We start from the raw sequence: 13,794 nt of genomic DNA on the forward strand, positions 1-13,794 counted from the left end.
TACGATTAAAAGACTGAATGATTGCAATGGAATATATTTTAAAAATATATTTGCAACTAAAAAGCTGATGAAAACAGCTCAATTAAACACCTGAACAGTGGGAATTTCTTTATAGGGCATTTGTCTAATATAAAAAGAATCTCTCCTAATAACTGAAGTCGTAGCTACTACATACAGAACTGTCGTTAGCACGTTTGATTTAAAGTATCCTCTGCAAACGAATAAGAATACAATCTACTGCACGTTTTCAGGTTGCATCAACAAGCCCGTTATTTGGTGCAGGCCTCTTAATCTAAAATCAGATAATCTAAGGACAGCAATGGGCTCACAGCGTACACCTTTCATAATAGATAATAAAATATGAACCTTTCAACATAAAAGCAAAATAAACAATTCAAAGAGTAACTTTACCTGACTTCTCAATGTTTTTTCATCAGTGTTTCTTACCTGAGATTTAAGATCACTTCCATAAAAACAGAAAAAAGCATCACAAAACTTTTTATTTATTTTTATTTTATTCATTTTATTTCAACAATGTGGTTTATATATATTTCACAAGGCAAAATTGCAGCACCAGTCAAACAACGGCTTTCAGACATCACTCTATCACTCTGTACACATAGAGAATGGTCACGAAGCCTTTTGTTTGACACCTTTCAGCTTATCACGTGACCAGCCTACTCTCCTGTTACTACAAACAGCAATGAAACTGAGCACCATTTGAGTGGACTGAAGCCAGGCATGTTTGAAAATGAGGATCTTTTGACGAGTCTGCATTGCGACAATGAGCAGTGAAAATCAACAGACAGACTGTTATTTGGAAAGTAGGCAGTATTATCAGTGAAAGATATGAAATGTTTCAACAATCATACTGCAAATCTAACCCCAAGATCATTAAAGTATCACATTTTCTTTAAATCTTCCTCTCCCTTTCAAATGAACCACATTTTAATCCTTTATAGAGATGAAATCACACTCTGCATCTATTGGCTTGAACTAATCTACAGTGGTTTCAAAATCCTTTAAAACCGACACTATCCTCACACTCATATGGCACTTATTATTTTATTTGGACTTTGAGTTATATCTTTGAACATTAAACCCTATTTGGATTAGATTAAAAGAAGAGAACCACAGCAGCTGGACTTTTTTTCCATTCTTTTTTTACTGTTTACTGTCTTTAAAACCTTCCAGATTTCAGATCAGGAAATTTGAGCACCATTTTCCTGAGAACAAGAGAAACAAAATGAAAAAACGCGGCCACATGGTCCTGATTTTCCCTGCTGGCCGGCCTTGAAGGTTAGAGAGTGTGTTTGTGAGAATAACAATGAGCTGCGGGGAAGGGGAGGGTTGCAAAGAAATGCCGTGGGTTCCTTAATTCTTTCTAAGGCATACGACGGGCAGCTCCGGTGCACAGCTCCGCTTCACCATCAGCTGCTACATTCCCTCACAGACCACAGACGGGGAGACCAAAAACACTGTGTGAGGACAGGCTGCACTACGGGGCTTTAGAGGGAAGGAGGAGGTAGCCGCTGGAGGTCTGGTAGTGGCGATGAGAGCGGATGGAACAGGACTGGGGCGATGTGTCGGGTTGTGTAGAGGCCGCGGGTGAGGCTGAGGTCGGGCCGATCTGAGGGCAGAGCAGAAAACATCGGGCTCTGTTTAAAAAGAAGCAAAGACGCAAAAAAAAAAGAAAAAAAAGAGGAATATTTATTGCGACTGGAAACATACTTTATCCCAGGTGCTTGTGGTGATTTTTTTCGTAGTCCACTCCGTTGGTGGAACTGGTACCTGTCAGGGAACGAGCCATCAACGGGTCTGCAAGATTGGCGCCGATTTGTGATTCAGTAAATGGTGGAGTTTTCAGGTGGTGCACATTACCTCACTTACCCAAGTAGTCCTTTGAATCCTTGAAGTATTTGTGCCTGAGACGTCCTTCTGTAAAAATTATCACAATATCACAAACATTGGACTTGGAATTGAACTCTGGCTTGAATTGCCATTTTGAGAGGCATTCGTTCATGTACAGAGGGAATCCTTTTTGATGACCAATTTTAGTTTTTTTTAGATTCATTCTAATTGGAGAGACTTGGCTGCTAGCAGCATGTGATGTGCCAAGACACCCCAATGGCAGACTCAAAAAGTCCTGTCCATCTGGGATTTAAAGGAGCACACACTTCCCCATTCAATCAGACAAGCAAGAGTTTAGTTTTAGGGTAAGGATTTAAGATAGGAGACGATGTGTGTCAAATGAATGGATAATTGTCTGATATTAAACTGCTCCTGCCATACCAGAGTTGCCACGTTGCTTGATACACTGTCCCCGGTTTGGGATGCCAGCGGCAGGGTTTCCTGGATTAATGATGTGGCACTCGTAGCCCGTGGGACAATGAAGAGGCTCGTCTCCATCTTCGGTCGTGCTGCAGGCCTCAGCTAGTGGACAGAAAATGTACTGAGCATGAGAAGAAATCCAAAATATTCATTATCACGTTGGTATGTTTTTTTCAGTTTTTTGTTTACTTTTCGTTCCCCAACCTACCATGTCAACCTGCAACAACCCTTCGTTATATCCGTCAAAGAATAGCAGAACGAATAATGTCCAGCTGTGATGAATCTCGTGAATGCATTCATTTAAATTTACAGAGACTAATGGTCTGGTAAATTGGTCTCCATGCCCCTTCTTATTAAGCTGTTTCCCCCTTTTTGGTCATCGACACCAGATGTCGAGCTGTACTAAAAAACAAGCCAAAACGCTCAAAGGCAGGATTGCGGTGGAATCGACAATTTCAGATACGTGATTTGTGTTTCTTTTTCATCTGGTGCTGCAAGCGTTTCCTCTGACATCAGCAACTCGGGTGTTTGTTGTGTGCACTCACCCTGCAGAACCTCCTCCGGGCCATCTAACAGCCAGCCGTTGCCCCCCAACCACCGAGGCTTGGGCTGCACCAGCCAGTCCAACACTGTTCAGAACACGCACAGACCCCGTTCTTATTGAAGGGTTATCAAGAGAACAACAAACACACGACTCATTGCTCAAACACCACTGTGTGTGACTCTCTGGTGGTCCCGCTGACCTGGTGGAGGCTGGACCGACTCCAGGCAGGCGTAGATGCATCCGTTGTAGCAGCAGCGTTTATGGCGCTCACACTCCGAGTCCGAGCGGCAGCCCGGCACCTCGCAGGCTCTCTCTGGCAGCATCTGGGGTGGCGGCGGACACCTGTCGTTCTTCTGCTGCTGCGTGGACTGGGGGTGGTTGGGGTACTCGTAGTCCTGGAGGACAAATTCAACGAGTTCATGAGAATGCATATGTGGTTGGATCAAAAAGCTGTTTTTTTGGCATTTATTTAAAAAGCAGCATGGCTGAGAATGACTCCTGACGAGTCATTTAGAGCAGTGGTTCTCAACTGGTCTGGCTCAGGGACCCACCATCACCCCTTAATGACAAGCCGCGACCCAAATCGAGTTCATAAGCTGAATTTAATATTTTATATTCAGAATGGTTTGACCCAACCTGGCACACGCTGCTGAAAACATGGAAAGACGAGCCCAAAAAAACGACACTCCGCTGCATTAAAAAAGTCCCTTCAAAATAAATAAATACATTTTTTTGTGATTTATTTTTTTTTATTCAAATTTTTATTTTCCCATGCAGTGGGTCGTGACCCACCAGTTGCGATACACTGAGAGAGGCACTGGACGCTGTGTGTGCTTGAAAACGTCATAGAGTTACACTCTCTAGCCACTAGAGGGCAGTAATAGATCTGAGTGATTACTTTTCAGCACAGCAGTTTTGTCCTGCGTGCTAAAGTCTCGAGGATGTGACTCACTGTGCCATCAAATGCTTCTCTGGTGTTTCTCCGAGGGAAAAGTAGGCCACGGGACTCTGAGCCAAGCGGAGACACCTTTCACACACTTTGACGGCTTTGGCACCGTTAAGTGCAGGCCCTCATGCTTCCAGCGTTGCTGGGAACATCTACACGAATTCTTTGCAGAGGATAGATTAACGAGATCCGTTCCACAGCCACGGTGTCTGGGGTTTAATAGCTGTGTCTCACTAACCTGCTGCTCTTCATTTATTCCTTTTTTGAACACATCTAGGACAGAAATTATATGTATGTGGTCACAAATAGTTTTGTGCCACAGCACAAGCATCCATTCCTTGTTCGTTGTCCTGTACACAAGTGGAATATTAAAACAAAATCCTTATGTTGTTGACTAAACAGTAACTCACATACTTTCTCAAACACGGGCTTTGCTTTTAATTCATCTGGTTCATTCCACTCCTTTCTTCACCATAAATAGCAATTACCAACATTGTGCCCAACTAACATAACTTCTATCGATGCCACAGCGACCTTTGAACTTTTTGCCCTTCGGCGGACGCGCAGTTATTTTGCTGGTTGGATATCAAATCCTTTGTGCTATAATCAAAGGTAATTCTTGCAGAGTTGTCTGTCATAACAACTCGTGCTATGTCAAGGAAGCACAACCAGTGTCGTAGTTTTTCTGCATATACTGTGTGTCTTTTGCAATTTCTTTGACTTCCAGTGCACTTAATTTGATACGTGTGAGAGAAAGGGAGAGAGAGAGAGAGAGAGAGAGAGAGAGAGAATGGGTGTACTAGATTAGCAATTAGATAATCGGCTTGTGGGTGGCACACGGTCATTAAACCGGTGCTGTTTGTTTGGCAGGCCTACCGAACACTCCCACAAACCAACGGGAAAAACAAAAGCAAGTGTTTGGCGTAGATGGAGGGATCACACACACTGTACGGCCGTTCACTTTAGACCCGCGTTAATTCGTTGTGGCAGCTGAGAGCTTAGTGGTTGGATGGTTTTGGAGGGGTCGGCCGGGGGGGGGGGGGGGGGGCTTCACACCACGAGAGAGACGGAGGGAACAATGCAGTCCGAGCTTGTAAGCGTTACGCCGAGGTCCTGCACATTACAGGAAGCAGTCAGAGGTTGGATTGTACATCCCTTGAGGAGCTGGGTTTCAAATTTCAAATGTTTTGGGGGAAAGTGGCCGAAATGTAGTTTATTAGTAGCTGTGAGTGAGTCGTACTGCTCTCTTCAGCATTGTTGCAACAGGCAGCTGGTTTTGATCTGAAGAACTTGCTGTGACGAAGTTATTAATAAACAAGTTCACACAGTAGAGCGTTTAGCAGAGACAGATTATTTTCTCAGGAGTTGGTGGAGACCCAATGAGAGGTCAAATTAAAGTAAAATATTGGACTTCCAATCATCAGGTGACAGGAAACACAACCCCAATGAACCATTTGCTATTTTAAATGATTAAATGATTCCTCAACTTTCCACGGTACTCAAATCTGCACTTTGTTTGCAGAGTGAAGGAAGTTCTTCACATATTCGAACTAGAGTTGCTGAGAATTTCCTTTCAGTTGCTTGAGATGATATGATGTGGAAAATCTCCCTGCTGCCAAACAAAAGGAATGTCTGGCATATCAGAGGCACAGTGTGTGTATGCCTGTGTGTGTGTGCACAGTGCTTATGGCATTCAACTGTGATCTGTAGAAACACTGTTTGCTCTCTCAACTTTATGTGAGGATAAGGTGGTTGCAACTTTTGCGCTGCCCCAAGTGGCCAAAAGAATAATAATCTGGAAGACCTTAGTAAGCGATTGGCTACAGTTGATGCCGTACGGTCGCAGAGTCTCGGGATCTTGGTTGCATGTACTACTTGGCACCCAAATGCAGAAGTCATGTTGAGAGCAGTGTCAAAATCTAAACCATGACATTTTACAGCTGCTTCTCCATAAAAAAAACACTGTAAACTACACGGCTTTCAAACTCGTCATTCATGGCTCTGAGAAGATAAGTGGAGCCAAAGTGGTTCATAATGTCGTCTTGTGCGATCAAATCTGTGAATGAACCCTACAAAGTCCCTACAAAGTCTGCGATTGGACAACGACACAATGACTGGCCTTAATCTCCCTGTCTCATATCCGATCTGTCCCTAAAGACTCTCCAAATGTGTCCTACAAAAGGTCAAGTGTGCCCTTCCTGTTAATGTGACCGTGTGCGTAAAGCGTGAGTATCCTTGTACACACGTATGTGTAGTTTTTCTGTTTGCCTACTTTTTGGCTGTTAGTCAGCTCTTACTGTAACTGCTTCTTACGCCTGAAGGGCTGCCCGGCTTTACGTCGTCAGATCTTCTGTACAATCCAGCGCACATCTCTTTGATGTTCCACAATGGTTATTTAGTGTACACTCCTGGCTGCTATGCTGCTCTCCAGTAGACACTGGCAGCGGGCCCCTGTGGGATGTTCATGTTTATCTGTGGGCATTCTTCCCCCTCTCTGTCTGTCGCAGTCATTCTGAAACTCTCTGTGCTTCCCCCCCCCCCTCTCTTTTTAGTGCTCTTGCTCTGTGGTTTTATGGGGAGTTGCACTGGAGACCCTGTCTGGCTCCCTGGTTGTTCTGAGATCCGGCCGTTCATGCTTCCACGCAGATATCTTGGACTGATACTGAGATTTTCGGTTTCCTGTGCTTTAGGCACACAGAGACAGGCGTACTCCCAGAAACACACTTAATCGTTGCATATACACTACTGCAGGGTCGAAGCTGCGCACATATTTGCATCAACAAGGAAAAAACTGTGTTATTTTAAGATAAGTGTCAACTTAAATGTGCCACACCTCCAATATCTTCTACTGGATTAAGTAGCACACGGCCCACATCTGGCTATCTCTTGGGATGTCAGGACTTATTTCCTATTTCTATTTCAATAGACAAACATAATGTACAGGTAGATAGAACAACAGTAAGCTCAACTGTGAGGGAAACAGCCTGTAAATTATTGAGAAAGGAGCGTTTCACTGAGTGACAGGGTCGACATGCTGATATAAAAACTGGTGGATTGACCAACAGAATGAACCCCTATGAGGTGTGGTACATGCGACAGGATGGAGCTGAACCAACCATGAATGCAGCCAATCAGTGGTGGGAAAACAGGGTCAGTCAAAGCCTGAAGGCAGCAGGGACGACACGTATAGAGATTTTCCCTGAATTCATCTGTTACTCCACTGTTATGTTTGCAATACAAACGTATTTCATTAACATTCAGTGAGCAGTGTTATTGGGAAGAATGAATCTGTGTTCTCACTAAGACACAGATTTGCGATGAATCTTCCCTCGGTTGTAGATTTATCGTCGCTGTTGCCACACAAAAGGAACGTCCGGGACGTCAGAGGAGCGACAAGGTGAGAAAGGGGAAGAGGCAGTGGATGTTGGGATGTGATGGTCTGGTTTGGGCGTATGGGAGCCTACTGAGAGGCAATATACTCCAGTGTTAGTCCAATAATACGCTTGTGCTCAGCACACTCACATCATCTGACCGAGATTAGTCCTGCTCAGAGCCATTCACACCAGTTTGAGTGGTAAGATGGATAACTGACTACAAATAACGCATTACAGAGAGCCACAAACTGTGAACATCACAACAATTTGCTTAAATTGAAATCAAATTGAAGAAAATCTCACCATTAGAAGATTTTGCCTTTTTAAATGCCACTATGACCTTAAAACAGCCAATACTAGCCAGGGCTGTACTGCATTTGTCATGCATTCCCAGGACGTGCTGAAGAATTCAAATAAATTCCTTGCGTTCAGCAGTAAATGTGTCCGTGCAGTCACAGTTAAAAAAGCAAGAGTCAGGGTGCAGTGTATCAGCACTTACTACACATGTAATTGTGTAATTATATTTGATAATTGCCGCTTCTCAACCATTGCGATCAAAACAACACTTTTCATCCCCTTTCAACCCAGCGCAAGACCTGAACACCTTGGTTTATTCCTATTTGATGGCGTCAGGGAATGTTACATAGCGTGGACATTTTGTCATAGCCTCCAAACCAGCGAACCAGCGGTCTGAACCGGTTTAGTTTTACGTAGCTGCCCAGGGCCGAGTAAAAGTAAAAAGTAGGCTGTACGTGGTCCCGGGCCTCTGCAAGGCCCCTGTTTAAATAGCAGGTGCCGTCAGACTGGTTCACATCAAATCCATTCAAACTGTAAAGATGTAAGATGGTAGCCTCAGACTCTGTGCTCACCGACATGCCCAGGCAGGTGTCGGAGACAGACTGTGTTGTGGCTATATGAGACTAAATAATCTGTGTGGGGGTGTGTGCTACTTGTGCTGCCTACTAGGCATCAAACGGGCTTCTCTGGGTTGTAATACCCTCTCACGTTTTACATCACATGTATTATTGAGCAATATTGATCAAAATAAAGAGGAAATTCTGAAAGCGCTACTGGTGACCTTTTAACCTTCGGGAAGGTCTAGATGAGAGAGCAAAGAGGACATGACTTTGCTCCTTAAGACGATTGGACCCAGAAGTCAAACAAACATCTTCAAAAAAAACTCCTTTTTTATGACGTGCAAATTACAGATCTCTGCATGTGATAATTGAAATATAAAAATAAAATCTACATAGGGGAATTTTTTTACGCATCATATTTGAAAATAACACAATCGGGTGATCATAAGGGAGTCAGCCTCCTGGTGGCCTTGAGTTTGTTTAACATTTTTACCAATTTTCCTTTCAAGACCCACTGACTACTTCGCAGCAGCAGTGCCTACGTAAAATTCTCGGTGACTATAATTTGTCTTTCCTCACGGCCCCGATGTTATGAATGAGGCAGAGGCCGTGTGTGTTTGCTTGCGTGTGGGGGAGGTGGTTGAAAAAAAAAATTAAAGATTTGGGCGATTGAGAGATGAAAAGGTTCAGAGGGAAAGAGACAGACTCCTCCTGCACAGCCGTCTCAGCATGTTCCAATTACAGCCGCTTTGAAGCAGAGTCAAGCAAGACGGTGCTCTCGGCCCATCCTGGGAGGAGATGAGAGGAAGAGATTTAGAGGAGAAAAAAGGGGGCTGGTGTGGGAATGGTGCGAAGGGGAAGGAGAAAGCAGGGGCAGAAGGAGGCGGAAAGGGTGACTGTCTGATTCGTGCGACTGAGAGAAAAGGGCCAACGAGGGCACAAACCAGCTAGAAAGTGAGAACATTGACGCGAGGGAGCGAAAGAGAAAGAGACGGAGGCACGCTACAGTGAGCCTTTGTTAGAGATGATCAATCAGCTACACTGAGTTGAGTTAACAAGCAGGGGCCCAGTCTGCAAGCTCAGTTCCTGCCCTAATAATTCACTCCACACACACACACACACACACACGCACACACACACACACACAATGACAAAAGTTGTACATTGTGTGTGCCCCTCAGTTACTCATATGGAAACACAAAAATCCGCAACTTATTCCAACCTGTTGCACACTTTACTTTCTGCTCCTCGTGAAAACGTGTATTTTCCAGACTTCCATATCAGAGCGCGTCTGTTACTGTGTCTTCTGTTTCTACTCAAAGCAATATTGCAAAGCAGTAAAAACCAATGTAGCAAACCTAGCAAATAAAAATACATACAACAAGAAATAATCCTTTTCTCAAAGGGCTAATAGCATTTTTTTTAATTGTGCAACATAAGTGTGTTACAGATCTGTGCAGCAAATAGTGGCACAGCCCTCAGCCGGTTAGCTTTTTGTAGGTCTAGTGGTGAGGTATTCCGTTTATGAAGCCAGAGTCTGTCAAAAAGGTTTGAAACGGGGAAAAGTCAGTAGGTTTTAAGTCCAAACATAACACAAAGCAGCAGTTTTTTAATCCACTCAAAAAGAAGAAAGAAATGTAAGAACACCCAGTTTGTGTTGTGGATGTCACTACTCCCAAGAAATACTCCGGCACACAGCCCCTTGCCAGACATGTGTTTTAATACTTTATATGTGTTGCGCTAAAGTGACGTCATGAGTGAATTTGTGAGCTTTGGAGACGCTGCTGGCAGGTGGTAGAGTAATTTAACCCTTCAGTCAGCTGTTTCTGATCTTCTGGTGTAGCTCGACAGGTCCCTCTGATCGTTAAACTATTCTTTTAATCCCAACACTTTGTTACAATTGATTTAATTCCCAGCAATTCCCTTTCAACTAGAGCACGCATGACATGCCAACGTGAACCCGTCTCACCTCTGTCACGGAACTGCGCTCAGCGTGTTACAGAATTGCGCAACACAGCTGGATTTGTGCCGCAACGCTGTGCGCTTTTCTCCACTTTGGAGTATATTCCGAAAAGCAGCGAAGATATATTTTTTCAAAAGTGAGGTTAGCATCCCAAACCTTATGGTTGAGTCCTCTTTTCCTGACTCTCCTGCTGTCACTTCCTGTGGACAGCAGCAGCAGGGACAGCAGCAGCAGCAGCGCAGAGCCCGACATGGTGTGCGTCCTGCTCCCCGACTCCAAACTCCGTCCGTCCGCGTCCCCCGGCTCGTCCTTCTTCCAAAGCGTGTCCTTTACGCGTCCCCGGTGCCCCTTTCCAGCTGAAGCAATAACTTTGTGCAGCCAGAGATTACACAAGCCCCCCCCCCCCCTCCCTCTCTCTCTCTCTCTCTCTCTCTCTCTCTCTCTTCCTCCGCCTTAGGGAAAGTGCAGGGCTGAACGACACGGGAGAGGGAAGGAAGGGGGGTGGGGGGTGCAAAGCACCGAGGGGATGAATGGGGGCGGCGTAGGGATGACGCGAAGGAAGGAGCAATAGTTCGTGGAGGCAGCTGGGCATCGGTCGCTCAGAGCTGCAACTGTCTGCCGGCACAACGTGCGCACATGTCTGTGGGGTCCAGGAGGGGAGGGGTGAGAGAGGGGAGGGGAGGGGAGGGGAGAGCATCACACGGGGCAGTGTGTGAGCGAGACCTCCCCCTTGCCCCCTTGTTGCATCTCGTTGCGCATCTGGTGGACCCTACGCGAGTTAGACAGAGTGGTGTCCGTGGTCGGTCAGGCGCATGCGCGGCTTGGCTTCACGTTGTTCTGCTTGCGTGCGCTGTTGCGGGAGGACGGATACACGGATGTGTCAAGTGTGGGGTTTGACAAAAGGGGGGAAAAAAACAAACTTGTTGAATGATGGCTCACAGTTGAAGCAGTAATTGTAAGTATTAACTGTAGTATTAACTGTCCAACATCCGTGTTCACATTCCGGACTTTTCTTAAAGACAGGACACGCGTTATTTATATGACAGAGTGGCAGGGGACAGTTGTGTATGAATGTGTCCGTGTGTGTACAATCCTTTCTGTATAATATATATATCTGGAATGTTGGGCTTGTGTGTCATTGACCTATACACATGAAGGCATGTGGTGTATTGCAGAGAAAGGGCCTCTCTGCCTTTTTTTTTTCACAACTCTCTCCCTCTTGCAACTAGGACACCCCCCCCCCCCCCCCCACACACACACACATCTTTCTCCCCATCCCCTCCCCTCACTCCATTCTCAGTGTCTTGCCCTGAAAGGGAGAAAGAATGCTAAGCCTGCACAAATCTCAGTCATTATTAGTTTTACAGGAGCAGCGCTCATGTCATTGGGAGGCCCACGGCTTCCGTTACACAAAAGACAGAGTAAATAGTTAAGAGTGGGAGGGAAAACAGGGAGATAACAGAACATGGAGCTCGATAGAGTGGAGGAGACAAGGGGTTTGCGCTGTTCCTGTCAAGCTTCAATTCTTGCATGCAAAATAATACATTTTAATTTGAAACTATTATATATATATATAATATTTATTCATATTTACCACTAAGTAGTTTTGACTGAGATCAACAGCAGCAGACGTCTCCTTTAACCCCCGACTGCTGATTCTGCCGGCTGACACTACAGATCTTATGAGCTTTGGCTGTTTAGCAAAGTGTTCCGATTTCATGTTCCTCCTAACAGGAGGCAACAAACATAGAAAATGGATTCAAACTAGTTATAACATTTATTCACAGGTGCCAAAACGTTTTTAGGATTTGAGAAGCATCTGGCATGGTGGAGCGGAATGAAATTGTCTGGAATAAAAACAATACTGAGCTCTGTGTTGTATCATCTTGTCATGGTTGTATATAATTGTACCGCACCCTGAGCTGTCTGCAGTTCTTCCGCAATGAATTGGGGAAAGCTCCTTCAGCACCCTAATATTCCCTTTCTCACATACATCTCTCACATCCAGCCTTCCTCCATACTGGAATGTAAACACAAATATTGAACAGACTAAGAGGTGCAGCATCACATAATCCGGCCTTTGAGTATAACAACTTTAAGTGCACACACACACACACACACACACAGTGCTCAAATGAAACTCATACATACAAAAGGTACGCATAACGACTCCCACATTCAGTCTGGACACAGTATTCATTTTGTGCAGTTGTTCATGGTGGTAAAATATTAAATAAATAACATAACTGAGAACGAAGGGAAAGGAACACGTCAGAGATAACGTCTGCCGAATGTGAAAGGGATTTGAGATGGAGTCTTCACTCAGAAGACAGAAACTCCTCTCACCTGACAGGCGCTGGCTGATTGCAGCTATTTCTGCAGGGCGGAGTGTCTCAAGGGGCTTCACATCACCTCTGCTCAGTGATGGTCAAGATTCATTTCAGTCTGATTCTGGGTTTGATGGGTCTGGGACGGGTCCTGTCTGGGCCGCTCCTCTGCCACACAGGGAGAATGATTTTATACAAGGCGAATGGGAAAATGCGTGGCATGTGTTTCAAAATGAGGTCCAGCTCGTGCATCCGGGTGGAGTTGTTGACTTCGGCAAAAGTGCTAAAAGGATGCTGTCATTGCCTGCGTACCCGAAAACGTCTACAAAGATGCAACGTGTTTGCATTTAATACAATTAGAGGTGCAAACATCTGGGATTGGACTCGTACTTGCTTCTGTTACTCACCAGATTTCTGACGGAAGTTGGATTTTGCGAAGGAAACAGACGGAAATGAATTAATGGCTATTGTGAAACATCCTATCGCCACGCTACAGCTTCCATTTTCATTTCCACTCAGTTTTTTTTTCTAACTATTTTGACACAGGATTTGTCGCAGTCCATTTGAAGTAACTGCTATCAACCGTCATTTTTGTGCTAAAGGACAGTGTTAGTGACTGTCAGATGCTCAGCATTATCACTTATTAGCTATCAGAATAAAGGAAGCTAATACGGGGAAAATGGCATTCATCATATTATTGCACTTTTAGTGTGTATTTGCACGCTTCTCCGGTGGTTCGCTCTTGTGTCGGTGTGCTGAGGCCTGAAAGGAAGCCGGTCAAAGCCATTCATCACAAATTGGGGCTGTCAGTGGGTGTCAGGGACCGGCCCTTAAGGGGTCAAGGGTCAGCTGTGGTTGTTTGGTACAAAATAGCTGCTTTGGTGCGTTTTACTGTCTCCATTCAACAAAAAAAATTCAGCTGCTTCCCGTAATTGGTTTTAAAGGGTGCCTGATGTGATTTGAACCTCCAGCAGCTAAGCAGAAGAATCTCTAACTTAATGATTTTGAAGTTTGTGATGGGATGTGTGTTTGTATTCATTATTCAGTTTGAGTCTTAGTGATGTGGTAAAACCCAAAGAACACAGTATGGAAACTCAAAGACAACACTGTCTTGTGGATTCATTTGACAGAAGACACAATCTGCTCCACTGTTTTATCCAGCAGAGAATGCAGGCAGGAGGAAAAGCAGACAACTGACCATGAAGACCAAACATCTGCCTTGTTGTGTACTGCTTTTGCTTGGGCTCATTTAATTGTGTTGTGTTGTAAACGTGTATGAAGAACCATGCTTACTAAATTGCCAAGTTGAACTTGGACTGGGGAACCAATCAAAATAGAGAAAATGAAAAGGCATCCAGTCTGTGGAAGAATTATTCCTGTATAATTCATTGGAAAGGTTTTGCAGACTGAGAGCTGTGGATTGGGGATATTTTGGCTTTTACAAATATAAAG

At 44.6% G+C, this 13,794-nt stretch overlaps 1 protein-coding gene across 3 annotated transcripts; it reads right to left on the bottom strand.

Annotated features, from left to right (window-relative positions):
* Positions 1-1,146: 1,146 nt before the first annotated feature.
* On the bottom strand, positions 1,147-10,405 carry wfdc1 (WAP four-disulfide core domain 1). 3 transcript variants are annotated; one of them, XR_005114329.2, is made up of 7 exons: positions 10,172-10,405; positions 3,075-3,270; positions 2,877-2,960; positions 2,293-2,433; positions 1,882-1,938; positions 1,732-1,791; positions 1,147-1,630 (listed from the first exon to the last, which is right to left on the bottom strand). XR_005114329.2 is itself a non-coding variant. In XM_037452476.2 (7 exons), exons 1-6 carry the CDS (start codon positions 10,265-10,267, stop codon positions 1,733-1,735), a joined length of 624 nt encoding a protein of 207 aa, XP_037308373.2. In that variant the 5' UTR covers positions 10,268-10,405; the 3' UTR covers positions 1,147-1,630; position 1,732. The 3 variants fall into 3 exon arrangements, 2 of the variants coding, with proteins under 2 accessions (XP_037308373.2, XP_037308372.2); XM_037452476.2 differs by having other exon boundaries at positions 1,891-1,938; XM_037452475.2 differs by having other exon boundaries at positions 1,732-1,818; positions 1,891-1,938.
* Positions 10,406-13,794: the final 3,389 nt, after the last annotated feature.

The sequence above is a fragment of the Pungitius pungitius genome, chromosome 6 (assembly GCF_949316345.1).
Source record: "Pungitius pungitius chromosome 6, fPunPun2.1, whole genome shotgun sequence".
NCBI classification, from domain to species: Eukaryota; Metazoa; Chordata; class Actinopteri; order Perciformes; family Gasterosteidae; genus Pungitius; species Pungitius pungitius.

What these genes read in the sequence shown, in the direction of transcription:
- wfdc1 (XM_037452475.2), bottom strand. Translation starts at nt 10,267, where the DNA reads ATGTCGGGCTCTGCGCTGCTGCTGCTGCTGTCCCTGCTGCTGCTGTCC. An exon ending in AAAGAGGACTCAACCATAAG is followed by an intron (nt 3,271 to 10,171) that starts GTTTGGGATGCT and finishes TTTGTCCTCCAG; the next exon opens with GACTACGAGTACCCCAACCA. An exon ending in CCCGGAGGAGGTTCTGCAGG is followed by an intron (nt 2,434 to 2,876) that starts GTGAGTGCACAC and finishes TCTGTCCACTAG; the next exon opens with CTGAGGCCTGCAGCACGACC.